This window comes from Balaenoptera musculus, chromosome 14 (genome assembly GCF_009873245.2).
Source record: "Balaenoptera musculus isolate JJ_BM4_2016_0621 chromosome 14, mBalMus1.pri.v3, whole genome shotgun sequence".
In the NCBI taxonomy this organism is placed as follows: domain Eukaryota; kingdom Metazoa; phylum Chordata; class Mammalia; order Artiodactyla; family Balaenopteridae; genus Balaenoptera; species Balaenoptera musculus.
In genome coordinates, this window is record NC_045798.1 from 35,177,128 (window position 1) to 35,199,538 (window position 22,411).

At 41.1% G+C, this 22,411-nt stretch overlaps 1 protein-coding gene across 7 annotated transcripts in view; it reads left to right on the top strand.

Moving 5' to 3' along the window:
• Positions 1-22,411, top strand: part of DLGAP1 (DLG associated protein 1) — an 869,846-nt gene that overhangs the window by 587,995 nt on the left and 259,440 nt on the right. For all 7 annotated transcript variants that reach the window (XM_036822899.1, XM_036822900.1, XM_036822903.1 and 4 more), the window contains one exon: positions 16,664-16,878. In XM_036822899.1, coding sequence (XP_036678794.1) covers positions 16,664-16,878 — 215 coding nt within the window. The remainder of the gene's footprint in view (positions 1-16,663; positions 16,879-22,411) is intronic.

Below are 22,411 nucleotides of genomic sequence, written 5' to 3' on the forward strand. Positions count from 1 at the left end.
GGTGTCCGTTTCTTCATTTGTAAATGATGGCATTTATCAAAGCATGATGTAAATAGATGTTCATCTGAAGAGAAGGAATTGAATTTGACAAACCGAGTGATAGACTCAGGTTTCTTCATTGGTAGGCCTCCACACAAACACCCAATTGCAGCTCCCTAGAGGCCACCAACGACTCTCTCCTGGATGCTGGCTATGAATCCAATTCCCCAAAGCCACCGCCATGATACTGCACCCCGCCACCAGCTCCTGCATGCACAGGGCACTCCCTACCTCTGCATATCAGATGGCAGACTTCTTCCCTGCTATTCATAGAGGAAAATCCAGGACTGAAGGTTCCCACACTTACATCCCAACTGATCCAAACATCAGGTATAACTCAGGTGATGTAATAAACGATTTCATGAGCACTTTTATCTCATTATTTTATTTTTTAAGCTTATTTGATAATCTGCTTGGAACTGGAAATGCAGGCAGGAATAAGACATCATCTCAGCCAGAGGAATGATGTCATCCTGCCTCTCAAGTTGCTTACAGATGGGTGCGTGAGACGGATTTGTCAACAAGTGGTTTTAAAATATTGTGATAGTGTTACATTAGTAGTATGGGCAGGTTGTCAGAGCAGTTCTTTATTTTTTTAGGTGAGCTCTATATTTGTTCCATGAAGGCAGGTCATTATGGAATTCTTGGTCTTTTAGAATGTAGAAGGGCTTAAACAAAAGATAGGTCTCTGAGAATCCTGTGTATTTCGTGTGGTGTGATGTGTAGATTTTCCTCTTCATTTGTCAACAAGAAACAAAAATCTCACAAATGACTCTCTTGCCCTTAAAAGCTTGTCAATTAAATTCACGAGCCCGGCAGGTGCTCTGCTAGGCGCTGGATCTGAAGTCCAAACAGCAGAGGTTCCCTCTGCTTGGACAGCCTTTGTGGGGCTCCTGAGCGGCCGGTTAGGGAGCTGGTATTTACATGTAGGTTTTGACCCAAACTTACTCCTAGAGAATGAACAGAGCACATACAGCTCATGACTGAAGAGAGCCTGCCTATCACCCAAGGCTGGGGGGTCCTGTCTGCACCTGGAGTCTCGCGCCCACCGCCCCGGAAGCCGCCACCTGTGATGGTTGGTTCTGGGCGTCCCACCTGGTTAGGCTAGAGGACCCAGTTATTTACTTAAACACTAATCTAGGCATCCCTGGGAAGGAATTGTGTCGACTAAAATCTACAATCAGTTGACTAAGGAGAGGAGCTGACCCCTGATAATGTGGGTGGGCCTCGTCCAATCAGGTGAAAGGCCTAAGAGCAAAGCACTTCTTCCAGGAGAAGAAGCAGCTCTGCCTGCAGACGGCAGCGTCAGCTCTGGCCTGAGTTTCCAGCCTACCAGCCTGCCCACCAGATTTCATACTTGCCATCCCCCAAAACCAAAACCATGTGCCAATTCCTTCAAAGAAATCTCTGTTCATTCTGTTCTGCTCTCAGAACGCTGACTGATCCACTGTCCCTTACTCACAGGCCACTGAAGATTCCCCCAAGTGCATGGAACTTCCCACTCCAAGCCCCTCCCACCCCCAGGCTCAAAGAGCCTTGAACTATTCCACAGTCCACCACGGTTCAGCTCTATTATGAATCAAATAGGCTGTAGGGGGTTGGCTTCCCGCGGGAACTTAATCATCACTTGCAACATGATTTCTACACAAAAATACTTTCTGAATTCCAAAAACAAGCTTTTGTTTAATAGACATTTTATATATACATATATATATATACATATATATATATATATAATACTTATATGTAAGTTCATATCATCTTTATCCTTACAGTAAGGCCCTGAGTATGTGTTCCTGTCCTTATTTGATGTTTGAGAACACTGAGGTTAAAAGAGATTAAGGTCACTGGGCCAAAATCACACCTGGTAAGTCGTAGAGTCAGATCTGAACCCGGGTTTACCTGATTCCAAACTCTATACTACATTCATTTCACTATGATCCTTCCCCGTACATGAAAAACTACCTGGGTAAGAATTGCATAGTGGCAAAACATTCCATTTTCTTCTGTGCCACGTTTGTAGGTGTGCTGTGTGGAGAAGGGTTTAGATATTACCTAACATTTATTGAGAGCTTACTATGTTCCAGGTGCTTATTTTAAAGATTCCTTTAATGAAACGTCTAGGTTGAATGATATATCATTTCTATACTTGGACACCTCAAGATTCTAAAACATGTTATTCCAATGATTTTTTGTCCCAATCCGTCTATTTTGGTCATAGATATTTAATGGGTTTTTCTCTCTTGTTCTTAAATGACAGAGGTTTCACATTGACATCAAGTACCATATAAATTAGAATAAAAAGACAGGGTTGTTCTAAGGTGAATGAAAGCCTTTTAATTTATTTATTAATAACATGCAAATGCCTTTTCATTTTGTTAATGGTTTCCTTCACTGTGCAAAACTTTTAAGTTTGATTAGGTCCCATTTGCTTATTTTTTTGGTTTCCTTTGCCTGAGGAAACAGATCCAAAAAAATTATTGCTAAGACGATGTCAGAGTGTACTGCCTATGCTTTCTTCTAGGAGTTTTGTGATTTCAGGTGTTACATTTAGAGGTTCAAACAACTAGGTATAAAATAAGTTACAAGGGTGTAATGTACAGCTCAGGGAATATAGCCAATATTTTATAATAACTTTATATGGAGTATAATCTATAAAACTACTGAATCACTATGTTGTACACCTGAAACTAATATACTATTGTAAGTCAAGTATATGTCAATTTTTAGAAAAACAACATTCAAATACATTCAAGCATCAGGCTGCCTGTTCTTGCTTTTGCACATGTGGTACCAACCCAGCTGATGGACTGACTCCTTCTGGGAGGGCATCTCCAACCCTGGCCAGTGCGTTCTCTGACTCTCGGCTACACAGGGGCCCATTCAGAAAGACACTCCTGTCTGTCCTTATTCTGAAGATAGAGAGCCATTTAGAAATATTCTTCTACAAAAATACAATCAGTAAACGTAAAGGTAACTAAGAGCCGGAGTACTCAATTCAAGGAGTATTACTTTAGGGTCTCATAGCTATTCATCCAACAAGCAAGCATGTCTTAAGCATTTACTTTATTGAAGGTGCTCTGGGAGAAACGAAGATGAATCACATTGTCTCTCTGATGAATAATGAGCGTGGCGGCACTTAGTACTGGATGCTCTAAAAAACAATGTTTTTCAAACCAATGGCCGCAACCAATTAGTGGTTAGTGAAATCAGTCCAGTGGGTCACAAACAACATTATTTTTTTTTTTTTTTTTTTTTTTTTTTTTTTTTTTTTTTTTTTTTTTGGTGCCGAAACCCGGGAAACATTATTTTTAATTAAGTAGAATACAATAGAAGAAAATAGAAGAGAGAGTGCGTGGCATGCAGAGAGGTTAAGTAGTTCTTTCTTTCAGTGGTGTATGTGCATGTACCCGTTTCCAAAGTAAGATGTATTTCTTACTGTGAAACATAGTTAAAAGACTGTTCAAAAGCTCCTGCTGGGCTTCCCTGGTGGCGCAGTGGTTGAGAGTCTGCCTGCCAATGCAGGGGACATGGGTTCGAGCCCTGGACCGGGAAGATCCCACATGCCGCGGAGCAACTGGGCCCGTGAGCCACACCTACTGAGCCTGCGCGTCTGGAGCCTGTGCTCCGCAACAAGAGAGAGGCCTGCGCACTGCGATGAAGAGTGGCCCCCGCTTGCCACAACTAGAGAAAGCCCTCGCACAGAAACGAAGACCCAACACAGCCAAAAAAAAAAGAAAAAAGAAAAAAAGCTCCTGCTTTAGAGAGAGAGAGAAAGAAGAAAACAAAAGCCTTGTACTCAAGAAGCTTGCAGCTTGCTGGGAAGATAAAGCTGATTAACGAACACAGAACCCTTCGGATAATGCAGCTCAGGACTCGGGGCTAAAATGAACCTTGCTGATTTCGTGCCCCAGTGGGATTAAGACCAGGGAAAAATCACCATGACAGTTCATTACTGCTTCCTCCTCAACAAACCCTCCACACTCAGCCTTGAGGACCACACCTCGGTGACCCTTCTCAGACAGCCTTGCTTGTTCCTGCCCAGCTCCCCAGCTCCTGTGGTTGGATCGGTGCCCAATGGGCACGTCTCTTGGGCCACTTCTCTCTTTTACATTTCTTAGATCACCTCATTGTTCTCAGAGTTTTAAATACCATGGGACTGCCCACGTTTGTTTTTCCAGCCACATTACCTCAACTCCCAGGCTTGGATACCCACATCCCCATTCAGTCTCTCTACTGAGATGTCTCGTGGGCATCTCAAATTGAATACGTCCCTAACTGAACTCCTAAGCTTTTTCCCCCATCTCTGCACCTCCCTTGGGCCTCCTCATCTCAGCTAATGGGAATTCACTCCATCCCACTAATGAGGCCAAAAGCCTTGGAGTCTTTCATGACTCCTCTCTTACCTACAATACCCATGTCCCGATCATCGTTAAGAAACCCGCTGTCCCTATCTTCTCCCCATCTCCTCCTCCACCACCAGCATCGCTCACCTCCACTCTAGTCCGGATCACTGCATAAGCCCCCCACACTGTCCCTCTGATCCTACCCTTACCCCCTTCTAGCCATTCTCAACCAGCACCGGAAGTGATCCTTTTAAGCCAGAAAGTGTCACATCTCTCATCAAAACCTCCGATCTATGCCCATCTCACCCTGAGTCAAAGCCACAGTCATCACCATGGCCTGCAAAGCCCACATGATCTGCACCCCACACCTGACTGCCATCACGCCCACCATCACACACAGCTGCACTCACCTACAGTCTCCTCTGCCTCCCACGTGGCCTCCCCTCAGGACCTTCTCACCCTTCTTTCAGCCTCGAGCGCTCACCCTACAGATCTCAGGGCTAATCCCTCACCCCCCACCATGCCGATCTTTACCCGGAGGTCTCTTTCTCAATGGGACCTTCCGGGTCTGTGCACACCCTTCAACACTGCACATCCCGCCAGGCTCCCTCCTCCACACGTACTCTCTGGTCACCCTCCCCGGCTTTCTTTTTCTCCATAGCACATTCGCCATGTAACGTACATTTTATTTATCTTATGAGTGTCCTTTTCCTCCTTCTCCACGAAGGCAAATTTTTTTCTGTTTATACATTGCCGTGTCCCCTGTGGCTAAAGCCGCATCTATTTCACAATAATATACATTGAATAACAAATATGTATTGGATAAGTGAATGAGTACTTTTACAGTATTTTGAAAACATCACAAAAGAAATGGTATTGTACTTTTACCTCCAGCCTAACCACTAAGCAAAGGAAAAGAATACCGTCATAAAGTTTGGTCTAAGAAACCTTACCTCAAATCCTACAATGAATACTCCAGGTGGGACATTCCCTCTCACTGGAGCTTGAGCTAGTTTGGAAATCCTGGTTCAGGTAGCTTTTGGGTGTATCACTCATCTGTGCCCAGGCTTTAGTGACAACCCCTGTTAGTTCTAGATATCATGCTGCCTAGAGGAAGTGGGTTGAAATATAGGCTTAAAGTACAAATCCTCAAGAGACAGTTTCCCCATACAAGGATTATTAACGTGGAATTTTGTGTTAAACATGTGCAAAGGACACTCAAAATATTATTCAGTTCTTTCTAGATTCATGTAATTTGAAAGATGATGGTATGGTTGTATTAGAGTGTGGTATTCAGGAAGGAAAGATTCTATTTTGGTCCATTTGAATGCAATACACTTTCAGGTGTTGTAAATGTAACTTGGAATAAAAAGTCCAAACATCACCAAGATGCAGTAGTAATCATATGATAGCGATGAAAAGCAGGAAATTTTTACTTGGGTCTCTTCTTAAATCTGTTGAGTTTTTTTAAATAGACGCCAAATACCTAAGTGAATGATTCACAAGTATAATAATTTATAGCATCATTTGAGAAACTTAATATCCCCAAATTAATGATAAACTAAAGGAAAATATTTGCTGAAATTCATTACAAAATTCATAATTTGGAAATTAACTATTAATACTGGAGATGATGGCCTTGATATTTTTTAGACTCTAAACGAGCTTTAACAGTTGTTCCTAATAAGATTATCAGACTTTACGTTCTAAGGAGAAAGATCCATGCTCATAAGCATTTGACAAGGACTGGGGTCTCCATACATCTTAGCTGGGAGATTCATAAAATTTTAGCCAACACTGAAGTTTACTTTTGATGAATGGTATCTCTACACCTGGGCTTCTATTGACCCCAGGAGGAAGCTCACTAACCTTCTATCCACATTGCTGCTTCTGAACACCAGACACAGGAGTCTAGTTTGCCTCAGGGGATTCAAGTCATGGAATTATAGTACAGAAACCTACATGACTAGTGACTGCAAAAATAATGGAAAAATATGATGGCTCAGCTAGACATGGCAAGCCAACAGACATGCCTCCAATATGTCAGAAAGACATGTTAGAAATGAACAGTTGCATTAAAAACTAAGGACTCTAAATTAGCTTATCTTCTGTATAGTCAGTGGAAATACATATATTTACCATAGACCTAAACCTCTGGTGTTTTTATCTTGCTATCTATTAGAATGTTTGTGTTCTTGGTCATATTTCACTAAAACTTGTAGCCAGCTATAACTGCTGGGTGACGGGTGTTCTGTGGGCATTACTTTTTAAAGTCTTTTGGTTCTTCCAAGCAGCTAACCCTCACTACTTGTTACAGGTTTCAAAATGTTATAGTGTTGTATCTCCCAGCAACTTAATGCTTGAGTTTTATGTTTAATGGAAAATTACTAAGTTTTGAAGCTTACAGACAGAATGATATGATGATATGATGAAAAGAGCATAGAAATCTGAGTGAGACAAATGTGGCTTTCAATTCTGACTACGGTTTACTAGCTATACATTTTCGAGGATGTTATTTAAAGCATAAGTTTCAATTCTCTCATCTTTTCAGTGGAATGACTAACAGTGCTGGGGTTGTGTATTACATGAGATAATGTTTGTGCAGCAGGGAATATAAAATGGCTGCCAGCAGGTCCTAAAGCTAATTGCTTCCCTATAGATATACTGAAGGAGAGGAACGATCTTTGTCCCAGCTTCCAAGCAAACGTCCAGAGATGCTTGCTGATTGAACAGCCTGAGATCACACGCTCAGCCATGAGACAAGCCATAGAGCTGGGGAATGTGATAAGCCAAGTCCTCTGCTACTCCTGAAACATACGGAGACCTCAAGTTGGGGGGAGCAAGGTTTCCCCAAAGCAAAATCGTGGGGATGTGACAACAAGAATCAGAAATAGAACCGGGCAGCAAAAGCCACAGATGTTCACTACAATCAAAATACAGGGTAGACAATGAATAAAATGCGTTTTCCTCCCCTCTCCTCATATTATACTGGAATATAGTACCGTAGTTACTATTTCTTGTTCTGGTATCACAAGGGTATCTTCCGAATAGATTGTGCCCCCTTTGACATGAGCATCACCTGAGCAATATTTTCTGCCAGCCCCCAAAGGCCCACGGATCCCTCCCCTCCTTTGAGGGGTCACAGACCTTGCCCCTCCACATCTCTCCTGCAGTGCCATTTCCCAATGGCAATGTGCTTTGCACAGATACGTTCAACTCCAAAGGAACAGTTTTAGCACCAAGAAGGGGATTCATAAGAACAAATTACAAAGCCAGTAGGTAATTCGGAGGTACTGAAATTTAATAGTCAACTTAGCTTGATTCGCTTTAAAGCTATTTTTACTCTTTCCCTTCATCCATCCCCCCAGATTTGCCTGATCCACTTAAAACTTGTAAACCCCTTTGAGACCAGACTGTGTTTTGTGAAATGTCTTTGGTGTATCGCCCTGGCGCCTGCTATGGTGCAAGGTACCCTGTAGATACCTGTAAACGTACGTGGGTGAGAATAATTCCATAGGGTAGCAGTGAGTGAATCACCATCAAATAGCATTGTTTACAAAGTTCTATTCAAGGGTATTTTAAACTGTTATTTGGAGAAAGATGTGGCAAAGGGTATTAGCCCTATTTAAAAAGAGGTAGGTATTTACTCTTGTCCTTGATAGGTAATTTTTAAGCAATCTGAAGCAAATTAACTTTTACACCAGCTTCAGGATTCAAGGGGAGTTAGAAAGGGTGGTTGCCAGGGAAATCAGGCCTTGGGATCTACACATCGTGTAATTGTAATTTTCCTATTCTTGCTTTTTTTTTTTTTTTTTTTTCTGCTTTTGCTCTGAAAAGAACAAGCTAAAAAGGCTACAGGGACATTTATGCCAAGTCGCATTTGTCAAGTTGAAAGCTGTGTGGAGCAGAAAAGCAGTCCTCCCAGCTGCAAAGAAGATGCAAAGGAGGCGAGTGAGTAGGGAATCTGAGAGTTCACTAAAAGTGCTTAGAAGGCCGATGCATTACAGCCATTTCTGTACAGAGTGCCAGGCAGGACCTTGACATCCAGGGCAAAGCCTTCTTACAAATGCTGAAAAACCACCGGAGTGCTTGGAGGCCCTCACAACACCCTTGAAAGTGTGGCAGTCATGCAGGTCTTCTGATTCCTCACAAACTGTCCATGTACGTTTAAGCAAAAATTGAGAACAAGAGTTGTTAAGGGCACCACGCGATGGTGAGACAGCAAGCGCTGCTTTGTCTCACAATTATTTTCCATATTTATTATTTTAAACCCTCTTTATCCGTGCTAGCCAATTAGGGACAAGCTACTGGGTGTGCTTATTTCAATAGTTACATTTTATTTTTAAAAAGTACAGAGCATGGGAGCACGCACTCGATTTTTTTTTTTTTAAGTTAATTTGTTCGCACCCTCAATCAACATATCAGAGGCACCGTGATATCCTCAAAGGCTTTGGTATCAGATAAATGCAGACTCCTACTCGTTATGATGACCTTGGGCAAGTCAGTCCAGCTTTTTGAGTTCAGTTTTGCCGCAGTAAAGTGGAAACAGGAGCGTCTATTTCATAGGACTGCTAGAGGGATTAAAATAAAGTCACACTGGTATCACTTCCAGCCCTTGAGATTACTCTATAAATGTCAGCTTATTCTGTAATTATCTCAGATCCCCAGCTTTCCTTTCCTAAGTACAGGTTTGCCTCCTCCTATTTACCCTTCCTTATCAAGCTCAGGAAAGGCCAAATAGGTTGACCCCCTCCAGCTATAGCCAAGTGTCCTCACTTACCTGGTTGCTTCAATTGAAATGCTCAGTTGTTGAAGAAATCAACAGCTGCTAATGGGTAGCCTTGCAAATACAAGCCTAGCATTGATACCCACGATTTTAATCACAGCTCTCCCTTGCTATATTGTCTTTATTTCTACCTAATGAACCAAATGCCTAAGTTATTTCTCCCAGCTTCTTTGGCTCCTGATGAAATAGAAACTGGCTCTAAACCTCACCTCTGCCTTAGGTTTATGCGTTTTCTTCCCAAATCTCTGCAGCCCAGAACTGCTCACAGAATTACCCCGGCCTCCCCTGGTATATTCCAGGACACATGCTCCATTTCGGCTGTCCCGGCTTTCTAAGTGTCTGCATTCCTTTTGTGGCTCTCAGATTTCCCCAAATCTCACGCATTTTCATTACTCCAAACGTCACCATCCAACTTCCCATCCTGAGATAATCTGCTCTCAAGGAGTCACTCACACATGGCTTCATCTCCCAGCCATCGGCTCCCAGACCATCCCTGGCACAGAATGTCTGACTCTATCTATATTGAGTTATACTCTATGACAGCAGCTCCGCCAAACCCCGTGTGCATTGGAAGGGCCTTTTCAAAGTAAGCCTTCCCATGTCTGCAACAGTATGTCTTATTTTAATTTCAAGGCATGTAATTCTTTGTTTATGAATTTTTTTTTCCCTCCAGACAGACTTTAAAACTCTCAGAAGTTGTTTTCTTATCTGAACTCTGTGTTCTTTAGATTATCATAAAATGACAATTGTTACTCCTAAAACAACCAAGATCTAAATACGAAGAAAAAAAATCCCCGGACTGTGTATGGTAGACCCCTCCCAGCTTGGGCACAGTGTCACCCTGACCTAGCTACTAACCTCTCTGGACTTCAGTTTCTTTATTTGATAAACTGAGATGATAATATTTACTCTTCCTATCCTTCAAGGCGGTTGTAAGGATCATGAGACAATTGTGTAAACTTATGTTTTTGGCCAAAGCGTGACATAGATGAATGCTGTTATTAATCTGGTCACTAAGGAATATAAACATTCAGTTCTATAATTGCTATCCCAGAATACATCCATTCGTGTTCTGATTTTTGCACATATTCTTTAAAAAGCTGTTTGATAGATTCCTGAGCTCCATATTTTTCACATTTTAGCATCTTTGATACTGGAATGTATCATTTAATCTATGGAGTGTCAGAGCTTAATTGGTGGTGTTTCTTTCTTAGTGGTACAAAAATGTATTGAGGAGTTTGCGTTGGTATCTTGGATTCAGGAAAATGCAGCATTTGGAGCTTAGGGGAAAGCTGAGGAAGTGTAAAAGTAGGGGTACCTTGTCTATTCAGAATAGAATAGAAATTCTAGTAACCAAGAGGAGAATAGGATAACCTCCCTCCGACCAAAAAAAAAAAAAAAAAAAGCAATTAGCAAAGAGTTTGAGACATTCAGACAGAAGGAATTACCTTGAATGATGCCACTTGAAGGTTCCCTATGGGAAACCTTTTATATATATATAAAATATATATAATATACATTATATTATACATTATAAATTACATATATTATAAATAGAAAATATATAATAATATATTTTACTTATATTTATAATTTTCATATATATGAGATTTTTCTATTTTTACATAGGGTTACATATACACATTCCCTTTGCTTTTATATCTTTATACTAGAATATCTACTTTAATGACTAGAAGGATGTTAGTTAAAACACCACTGCTTTTTAATCCCAAGATATTTATAGCTCGTCATACTTTAAAAGTAGCCACGAGGAGACAGATCTGTAACATTTATTCTCAGATTTTTAATGGTGCTTTGAAGTTCACAAGCTATATTCACACACATTATCTCTATTCATTATACATCTATTATCATCCCCATTTTACAGATGGAAAAATTGAATCAAAGAGGTGAAGTGACTCATTCCAGGTCACACACAGTGAGTGAAAGCAAAATTGGTGTTGGAATTAATTAGTTCTTCTTTTCCAGCCTCTGCCCACCACAGTGACTAAGCGCTGCACAGAGCAGACACTTCGTGCAGCCCAGCACCTCCCTGACCACTGGCTGTTGGCCTTAACCGTCCTCAGACATCTGGAATGCATAGGTCTTGAGTCAAGGTTTCTAAAAGAAAAATAGCTTCTCCAAATACAAAAATATCTCCCATGGAGTTTTCTTTTTCCTTAAGATTTCTGCTTTATGAACAAAAAGGAGTCATGTGAGATTCGATCACTGGGAAGCCAGGCCAGCTTCAGGTGGCCCAAGGAAGCAGGCTCCCCCCTCGGTCCTACAGAATAGAGATGAGTCCCCAGGACAGAGAATGTAGAGTATTTCCTGATGGGTCAGTCTCACTTAAAATTGATGGGCGTAGGCAGTATATTAGAAATTTAAGTTTTTGCTTAATGTATTTCAATTATTTCTGCCCCTCCATTATCGAAGAAATTGAAAGCAAGGCATGAGAGTCTTCTTGGAAAGCCAACGTCATCCACCATGAGGGAGCACCTGTGTGCCGAGTGCAGAACTCCCATAAAACAGACCTTTATTGAGCACTTCCTGTGTGCTCGTGGTCATTACCTCATTTAATCCATGTATAACTTTATGGGGGTAGGAAACAGACAAGGAAACTGAGGCACAGAGAATTTAATTAATGAGCCCATGGATGTCCCTATTTAGTGGTCCAGCGGAAACCCAAACCTGGAAAAGCTGGTTGCAGAGCCCAAGCCCCTAACCCTTCAGCAGTACGGCTTCCCCCAGTTTCAGCAAGCTTACTGAGCCACTGGAGAGATGACACAAAGACACAGAAAACAAGTCATGTATATAAATGCCATTGTAGGATTATGCAACTTAAGTACTTAGAAGGAATCTGTGGATCAGGTTAGGGGCCATACCGTCTCCATCACAACCATACAACTCTGCCCTTCTCATTTAAAACCAGCCACAGTCAATACGTAATGAGTGAGCATGACTGTGTGCCAATAAAACTTTATTTACAAATGCAGATGGCAAGCTGGATTTCACCTGTGAGCTACAGTTGGCTGACCCCTTATGTAGATGGTACATGCTATAGATTTCACAAAGGAGTTGAATTTAGGCTGGAGCAGTTGGAGGGAGCTTTGGGATTGCTGAGTTCAGCTTGAAGGAAGATTTGAGATGGGTTTACAAGAGCCTGTGTGACCTGGTCCCACCTCCCCAGCCTCTCCTGGCATTTCCCTCTTGGTCAGGACTCTCCCGCCACAATGGCATCTTCTTCCTAGGCTTCAGTTACACAAAAAGCTTATCCCTACTCTAGAGACTTCGCACTGGCTGATCCTTCTGCCTGGAAGCGCCTCCCCAGCTCTCCTCCAGGTTGGCTCCTTTGGTCGGAACTGATCTCCTCTTAGATGTTACCTCTTCCCAGTGGCTTCGCTGAGGAACAAGTTAAAGGAGTTCTCCTCCAACCCCTTTGTCACATCACCCCATCTTATTTTCCTAATGGCATTTATGGTTTCTGAAATCGTCTTGTTCATTTATGGGTATACTTGTCTATGATCCATCTCTTCCTGCTCTCCTTCTGCAATGTAAGCTCCACAACTTGGGATCAACATTTGTATGGTTCACTGCCTGCACATTCCCGGCACCCAGACCATGGCTGGAAAATGAACAAGCAAAAAATACTTGCAGAGACACCGCTTTGGGAAAGCAGGTGTTTTCCTTACTTGCTGCAAGTAATAAATCCTGCCGTCTCTGGGAAAAAAAAGAAAAAAGAAAAAGAACCTTGCAAAAGTGAAGGAAGAAGGGAGGCAGACAAGGAGAGAGGCAAAGAGGGAGACCGAAAATGTAAGCATGCCACCATTAGGTGGTATTAATTTTCTCTTGTTGCATTAGGATGGCCCATCATTCAGTGCCCATGACACTATTTCAACTAAGAAAGCATCTTCATCCTGTAATTAGAGGATGATAGCACCTGGTTATGGTCATTCCTTGTCAGAGACAGGTCTTTTTACTCCTGAACCATGACATATGGTTTAAGTTATAGCCTGGCTATCCCCAAAATAGAAAAATGCACACTAATCCTCATTTTGTTCTCTCAAAAATAAAGTTTTCCACTGGAGCTTCATGCTTAAACATACGCATTAAAAAACAAATAATCCTCTTTTTCTCTAACCAATACTGTTGTTAAACCCTAAGCTTTATTAGACTGATTTTATTGCTATTTCTTTAACGAAGCTCCTGCAGGCAAGCAGGACATCTGGCTTGCCTGTCATCAACAAGTGCCCAGGCTGCTCCTTTATCTGCTCCAGCTTCCCTTTGTTACAAAGACTTCCATTCCCCTAACCACTAGGACCAGTAATAGGAAGGTTTTCGCAGACAGCTGCAAGGTTAGTTTTTTCTTTGGATTTGCCTAAATCTTTTCTCTCTGTGCAACTGACACAGAAAGACACAGCAACCTTGACTAGATCACAATAGTAGCTGCAGCACATGACTCTCCTTTCTTTTCAATGGAAAGGGAGTAACATTTCATGCCCTGGCCCCTAAACAAACTGGTATGCTTTCCTTGAAACAATGTAACCAACCACTGCCTCCTCTTTTGCTTTCAAATTTAAGAGACATAATAAAAACTGTGGCTCAAATTATAGCGACTTTGCTGGCCCTTATTGTTCAGCAACAGTATTTTTCTTCTCCAAAGTCTTGAGGTTCTGTTTCTTTACGTTTTTCCTGGAGCTAATTTCTGTATTATTTTACATGTAATTTATTGTAGGCTACTTTTCAGTGTATGAATAATGTATTGATTTTTAAAATCCATTCCAAAGCAAATCACTTCCATAAACTTCTTAGCTGCTATCATTTGAAAAATATGTTTAATTGAAACATATACGCATTAAATACTTCCCAGCTGGTTCCCTTAGCAACAGTTGCAGCCTGTTTCTAGTATAAGACCAAGTTTCTACCATAAACTAAATTTGGGGAAAAAAAACCACCTAAACAAAAATGTGCCATGTTTTGTTTCATAAGCAATATGAGCTAATAAATTGTCATTGGTCTCTGACATAGTTCAGAGAGCAACACTTATGAGCTGTGCATCAGTACTGAGAAATGGCAAGCGTTGGCTGCCTCCTCTGTGACCCTCAGCTGTACCAACTTAATTTATAAGATGTAATTACTGAGCCAATAATGAGGTTCTGAGTATGATCATATCTTTGCAGTGACTCACCTGCCAATGGAAGGAAAACAAGACTGTTCTCAGCATTTATAATTTCCCTAAGAAGTCTCCCTGTTGCTATGGTGATGTGGATGGGTTTTTAGCTAAAAAAGCAAAAACTCTACATTGCTACTACCATAATTAATAAACGGCAAATGGATCAGATGTGATGGATGACAAAGGTGTCATGGGACTATAGTTGTTCAGTTCTATAGGTGCCACAAGATCATACAGAGAGAGACAGCATCAAATATGGTCACAGCAAGACCCCAAGAGCTGCTGGGCTGGAACTCTGCCCCTTCGTAGCTGGGATGTTGGGCGAGTTAACATAACCTCAGTTTCCTCATTTGTAAAATGGGGATAATAATAGTGCCCTTAGCTGTGTGGATCAAATGAGTTAACATTTATAAAGCATTTAGAACAGTGCCTGCACATAGGAAGCATGATTTAAGAGTTTGTTAAATAAAATAAGCTGCATAGTGAAGCTTAACCAAACTTTATTGGTAGTTTTCAGCATTAGAACCTACAAACCACTGTTTTCAGGTCCAGGAATAGTAGCATCTCTTCAGTCTGATGTTTCTAGATATATGTTTTCAAATTATATAGATAAATGTATAAATTAAGGAGGAAAGAATAGTGCTTTTAGTGGAATGTCTGTTCTCAGTTCCTAGAACCGATAATGTTTAAAAATCTATGTCTACTCTGTGTGTGTATCATTGTGGACAGTTAACACTTTAGATTTAAAATTTGTATGTTATTAATCATAAATTTTAGATTAAGTACACACTTATCTTTGAGTTAAGCCAAAAATGCTTTGGACCCTAGTGCCGCCATTTATTAGTTGTGTGTTCTTTGGCAAATTTCTTAAGCTCTCTGAGCTTCTGCTTCTCATCCGAGAAATACAGAAAAATACACAGAGTTGTTGTATCGATGAAGCAAGATCCTATAAGCAAATTTCTTAGCATAGTTAAATGTTAATAATGAAACATGGTATTATTTAGTGGATAATCAGTGAATAGTTAGCATGAAAATATTCAATACCTTTTTACCTTCTCAGTGCAAACCTGGCCAGTTCTAGGGAGTCCTTCCTGGATCCTCCTTCCCCATCACCATTACTGATAACTCCTGTTCCTAGTGTCTCCTTAGTGCATAGTCCATCTACGGCACCACATCTGAAACTTGCTAACATGTTGACTTGGAACTGTTCCGAAATTTTTGTATGCTCTGTCTTCTCATCTCTGTTATCAGCTTGTTGAGGGCAAGAACCAGCCTCCCCATTTTCTGGTCTCTTTTAATTAAGCCCTGCGCAGTGTTCTGTGCACAGTACGTAGGATGTTCGTTACTTCTTAATGGATACAAAGAGTGGCCATTCTTATGCATTTCTCTTACCAAATGGAGGAGATACGAGACCCTAGGTTGGGTCCATGTTGAACTGGGGAATCTAAGAACTGAAAATAAGGTCAGAAAGAAGCCCTCTGTAGCATAGGGTGGTGCCCTGCTGAACTCAAAGGAAATGATTGTAGAAAGAAAAACGAACAGCGTGCTGAGAACATTGTCTTGAGGGGTCCCCACAATTAGGGACTTGGAGCAGGATCCAGCAAAGCTAGAGGGAAAAAGAACAATCCAGATAAGTAGTGGATAAATCAGGTAAGTAGAGTAACAAGAAAGCCAAAAGGGGGGGAGACTCTTAAGAGGTGTTTTGAGTGTGTGTGTGTATGTGTGTGTGTGTGTGTGTGAAGAGGCCAAGAAAAATTTAAATTAAGAAAGTGCCACTAGCTTTCATGAGGAGATCATTGGAAACCTTCAAAGAGTGTTCGAGCACTCTATGGAGGCTGAATCCAAATTAAGAGGATTCAGAAAGAATCGGTGCTTGGGAAGTGAATGCAGCTGGTGTAGACCACTGGTTTAGAGGAAGCACTATGGATACAAGATGCTAGAGATGGAAGATGCAGGGAAGGTAAAAGAGAAATATTCCTGAATTTTAAATAACAACTGAAAACAAATCATTGAAAAACTCAAATAAAACCGCTTTCCAACGGCATCCGTATGCCTGACAATTATTTTCAGCGTGAGAAAATGGAGAAGTGAATCAAATGGTTATAATTTTTCCTAGTACACAGGTTCTTTCAAAGCTTGAGACATAGATTTGCATGTATTCAAAATATTTTCAGACCAATTATGGTAAAACACTATTATTGAAAAGTTAATGTCTAAAGTTTTACATAATTACCTGTATTATCCATATTCACAGTCAGGAAAGAAAAGAAGAAGATAGACTTTTATAAAGCAGGAACTATCTGTTTTGTATCTGCATAGGTCCCACAGGATGAATGGACAGGGTACACCCCTCGAGGTAAAGATGATGAAATTCCCTGCCGTAGAATGCGGAGCGGCAGCTACATCAAGGCCATGGGAGATGAAGACAGCGGGGACTCGGACACCAGCCCCAAGCCTTCTCCCAAAGTTGCTGCGCGAAGGGAAAGCTATCTCAAGGCTACTCAGCCATCCCTTACGGAACTCACCACACTCAAGTAAGTGTTTCCAACGCTCTACTTCCGGTAGCCCCGCCCCCTGTATAATCACCTACAATCCGATCTTGCAACTTCTAGCGTAAATGGGGCAGAAAACATCCCACAGATGGAGCACTGTGATGTATTGAATGTTCTATTGATCTTGACCTTGGGTCTGACTCATACATCCCAGTGCCTTCAAAGACATAGGCATCCAGGTGCGCCCTGCATAGAGCATAAGCTGAACCCCCAACCTTCCAAAAGAGTTTGCAACAATCCAGAATGGCCTCTAAAAAGAAGTAAGATTTCTGACCAATGAGGATATCTGTGTATCCCCACTCTTGGACGTTGTTTAGCCACTAAATCTATGGGGCAACACTTCCTTAAAAAACTCTTGAATTTTTCAGATGATTGAGTAATAAAATAGAGTCGATTATCTTGGAGAAGGTTATAGAATGTGGCTATGCTTAAAATTTGGGTAATATGTGAAAATTCTTGACAGATGTTTTTAAACTTGGACACTCGATACATATTATAATTTGTAAGACCTTAAAAAAATTTTTTTTGTTTTGAAAAGTATGATTCTAAGTAGTCCTTACTTCAGTTTGTGCTATTTGTAAACAGAGAACAGCATTACAAAAGAAACTACTGAAACTGATTATTGTAAGGGCTGATTTAATTGTTAATATTATTTCTGGAGAGCAAATCAGAGCCTTGGAACAGATCATCATGTGGATCATCATTTGGACTAAAAAAAGTATTATGGGTAATTAGTATTTTTAAGTGCCTTTGATTCCATATTTTGAGGAAATACATATTACTATTCATGCATTCATATTGCATTACAAAATAAAATATTAAAAGGCAAAGTAAATAAAACAGAAAAAAGACCAAATCCATCAGATTGAGAAGAAACTAGATTATTAAACCTAGAATACTAAAAAACAACTGACTTCTATCATGAAAAATGTATTCAAATAGCAAACTATCAATATATTATATCTTAAAGAAGTGACAGAGAGGGTCCCCTCATGAATTTTTTTTCAGAGGATCATGTGGAACCACTGTGGATCATTTCAATGAAAAATGAATACTAATGACATTAGTAAACCAACCCAAGAAAAGCAGCTCTTTCTTTCCTTCGGCTTCTGGTTGCCCTTCCTCTTTGCCTTTATTACTGCAGGTGATAGTTTCCTAGTGTTGCCATGACCATGTACCACGAACTTGAAACAGTACAGATTTATTATCTCACAGTTCTGGAAGCTGGAAGTCTGAAATCAAGGTATTGTCAGGGTCACGCTCCTTCTGAAGCCTGGAAAGAATAATCCCTCGTTGCCTCTTCCTAGCTTCTGGCTGTGTCCGGCCACCCTTGGCATTCCTTGGCTCGCAACTATGACACTTTGATCCCTGCCTCTGTCGTCACCTGGGCTTCTCCTTTCCGTGTCTTCGCGTGGTTGTCTTCTTATGACGTCAGTCATATTGGATCATATAGGATCAATAATGGCCTCATTTTTAACTTGATTAAATCTGCAAAGACCCTATTTCCAGGCAAGGTCAAGTTCACAGGTATTAAATTTAGGACTTTGACATATCAGTGTGGGAAACAAAACTTGGACATATCAGTGTGGGAAACACAATGTAACCCCTAACCCTACCACACAAGGTAACAGTTGATCACAGAAATGGAAAATACAATCGGGTCTTCATTGCACTGTGGCACCCCTCACAGAGGCTCAGAAAAGAACTGAGCCAGTCTGCAAAGAACTGGATTTGTAATAATGGCAGTGGGCCGAGGTGGTAGGAAAATTGGGGGGGGGGGGCCAAGGAATCTTCTGGGAAGTATCTTCTATGAACTTTAGAATATCTCTCCCCTAGAGACAATCAAAGGTAGTCACAGCCGTGTTGCTAACTGACATCTTCTAGAAGATGCAAAAAAAAAATGGGGATGCTTTGGGCAAGAAATTCACTTGGACCCTCAAGATCTCAGTGTCCTCAAATGCAAACCAAGCAGTGGGATTCTGCAATTTCCAGAGTCCCTTCCACCCCCTTTATATCCCATTCATTTATCTATTGGGATGCATGTCACTTCAGATGCATGATGCTTTGGGTCGTGGGGGATGAGATACAATGACTCCTGCTGCTCGAGTCCTACCAGGGACGAGGAGAAGAGAAAAGAGCAGAGCCACAGGGGAGGGTGCAGGGAGTGCTCTAAGGAGGCTGAGGACAGGGGAGGCGCAGAAATCAACTTTCACCGTTGAGCCTTGGACCCATCTCCTTATTAGCTTCAGGGCTGTGGGGAATCTGCTCTGAAGTCACTGGAACTCTTTCATTTTGCTTCCACCTGATGTTGTCTTCCTTTAATGTCCTAGAGCCTGTTTTTACAACCACCCTACATATATATTTTTTACTGTTCAGAAGTTTGAAGAGCAGAAAAAGGTGAATACACAGATAGTGGCTAAACTGATGGTAGAAAGGTCAGGTACCTGAGTATCAGAGTAGTGACTGTGCCTTTCTTCCTCCAAACCTGTGGAAATTCCAAATGGTACCCAATTTACCAGGGGACACCTACTACACTGAAAAATGTTTTTCTTTTCTAAGGATGGAGTTTCACCAAACCATCTCTGTCACCCTCCATTCTTCAGTAGGCAAGACAACAGCTCACTGTCATTCACACACGCCTTTCTTCCCTGTGCTAACATCACCTCCCCCAGACTTATTTGTCATAGTCTGTTTGTCTCCATTCATTTCTCCCTCATCTGCTCCAGGAGCTCCCTTTCCCCTTACGGTCCACATATTAAGCTTCCATCATACTCAACGACATAGGTGTCTTAGTGATGTCTAGTTTAATGAGATTTCAAGAGGTACACAAGGGAAAGAAGGGGAACATACTAGGAAAGCAAAAATTCGGGCATGACATAACTCATAATCCATTCTTTTCTTTCTTGACGATGTTTTGACTGGAGTTCATTATTTTTCTAGTTCGAAGTATTCCATCCCTCATAAGAAAAAAAGATCCCCATATCCTGGTATTCTAGTTCCCCAAAAAAGAAAACTATATTTTTGTTCCTACTTCTTTGACATTTAAGTCCATTTTTTTTCCTCCTTCCTCCTCAGCAATTCACAGCTTTAGGGATGAATCATAGCCATGAACCAAGATAACTAAAATTAGCCAAGTGAGATGGGGCAAACATTTTGTTTGAGGTTTTCAACTCCCATCTTCTCTCAGGAATGTTGGAGAAGAGGCACTCCTACACTTTCTTACATTGTTTTTCTTCTTTCTTTTCTGTTTTCCAAAGGCATCTTGAGAGCTTATTTCTGAGGCTGGTTTTCATCAGCTACTTAATGTCAATGATTGTGTCTTCAGGTAGATAAGGCCTAAGGTCAGTTGAACATTCTGGAGTCAGAAGGAGTCTTGAGACAATGAACTCCATCTTTGGGCTGCAAAACTTCTGTAGCTACTCTCTGGGGACCATTATCTCTCCCACTCCCTTCTCTTCTCCCACAGATAGTAACAAATCCCTTCCCCTCACCGCTAGCTTTTCCTTCTTTCTTCATTATTAACTAACAACGAATTTGAAATGGCATATCACCCAAGAATATTAGTATTTTCAAAAAGAACTTCTGAATGTTTAATAGTAAGTTCTCAGGCAAGTAGGAGAGAGGTTTAGAGGCCCAAGTTCCCTCAAAGCAGGTCACCACATCTTGGCTCTGATGAGGGATTTAAGTCTTTTACTTGGATTTGCTATAGTATGCTATTTATTCTGGAAAGGAGACTCCTGTCTGCTTCCATGATTAGTTAAAGCCATGTCCAAATCCCATCGTGGACTTTTATTCAATAGACTGTAAAAAGGACTTTTAAAAAATGATATTAAGTGAGCTGTCATGTAAAAGATTCTAAAGTTAAATTCAAATAAATGTCCATTAATCCTAAGCAAATAACACTCTAAAATCTCTTCGTAGTTCTTTATCCCTTCATCCAAGCACTAAGAAAAATTTTCTCCTGGAAGAAATAGTCAGCCTCTGATATTATAGACTTTGAAACTCCTCTGAAATCGGTGAGATGGGCCCCAGGCTTCTATGCATGCTTGGCTCTGGAGAGCTCCCAGCAATGTGGATAATGTATCTAACAAAAGGCTTCAGGAAGATTTATTTTCAATCCTAAATGCTAATTTATTTTCAGGATGGTTAATCCTCAAAATCATCATTCTTTTTCTGATCCTGAAACTTTTTAAAAAAATAAATGGCTCTGTGGCTTTTGGCAACTGGTTTGATGTCTCTGAGTCCCACCACCCGCCTCCCAAGTTAAATGAGAGTCTCATGCTCTTAGCTTGGATGGTGCCACTTAGATTGCTCCCTCTCAGCCCCACCCCAGCCCCATGCAGACAGCATTAGCTGATCCCAGAATTAATGGATCCCAGCACCCTCCCAACTGAGTACAGACTAGGCCTCGGATCCCTTCTCAACAGAGCTTCAACCACACTTCTCATTGACCAGCCATGACACAAGGTGCTATCCCTCGTCTACATGGTCTCTGAGGAAACTTTCAGCACTAATGTGTATAATTATAAGGATGAAGCACAAAGCACTGGCAGTTCACAGTCTGAAGACAAAAGAAGGTAGTATTGGTAAACGAAACAATTTGAGAAGAGACAGATGGGGTTGTTCTCCTTCAGCTTTAATTCTGGAGATTTAAAATGAGTCAGTTCTACATCAGGAACCCAAAACTGTAGCCTCTTGCTGGAGTGTCTTGTTTTGCTTATCTATGTAGAAGTTTCCTTCTCCCTTTTTTCTCTCTAGACACACTACATCCTCTGCTGTTTCTTCACATTCCACGTGCCCCTCCCACCCACCTACAGCTCCTTGTATTCCTTTTCTTCCCAGAAAAAGGAGGGGGCACGGGCTATGAAGATGGAAGCATGGCGATTTTTTTTTTCCTAAGGATGTGAACCATATTGAAGAACATAGCCACATCTTTCCTTCTTTGTCTTAAGTGGAGGGAAATGTCTCTGTTTTCCTTTGTTGTCTGTTTCCCCCAAATGCTTTGATATTCCGCTCCTGTCTCTCAGTAACTGTAACATATAGAAGCAGATGCCCCTTCCAATGGGAGGATGAACAGACTAGCATAACCCAACACTACAAAATTATGAGTTTACGTCCTCAGTGACATAAACTCAGGATAGTTTCCCATCTTTCCCGACCATAACAGTCTTCTTATATCCTCTATCCTCCCAACCCCTTCCCCCCCAAAATAAGAAGAAATGGGAAAAAGTTTAAAACAGGGAAACTCATTCATTTACTCATAGACAAATTATCTAAATACCTTTCAACCCACTGCTACAAAAAAAAGCCTGGTTAAAAGACAAAATAAACAAACAAAACCACTGGTACAAGAAATTGCCTATTATATTCAGCCCCTGTCACCATGCCCAGCTTAAAAAGAAACAGGTCTCTCTTTGGGGTGTGAATACTCTCCTCCAAATGAGATGGGCGTGTGAGTATCATAGTCTGTATCCTGGTCTCTTGCTCTTTAGCAAAGACCATTTTGGAAAGGAGC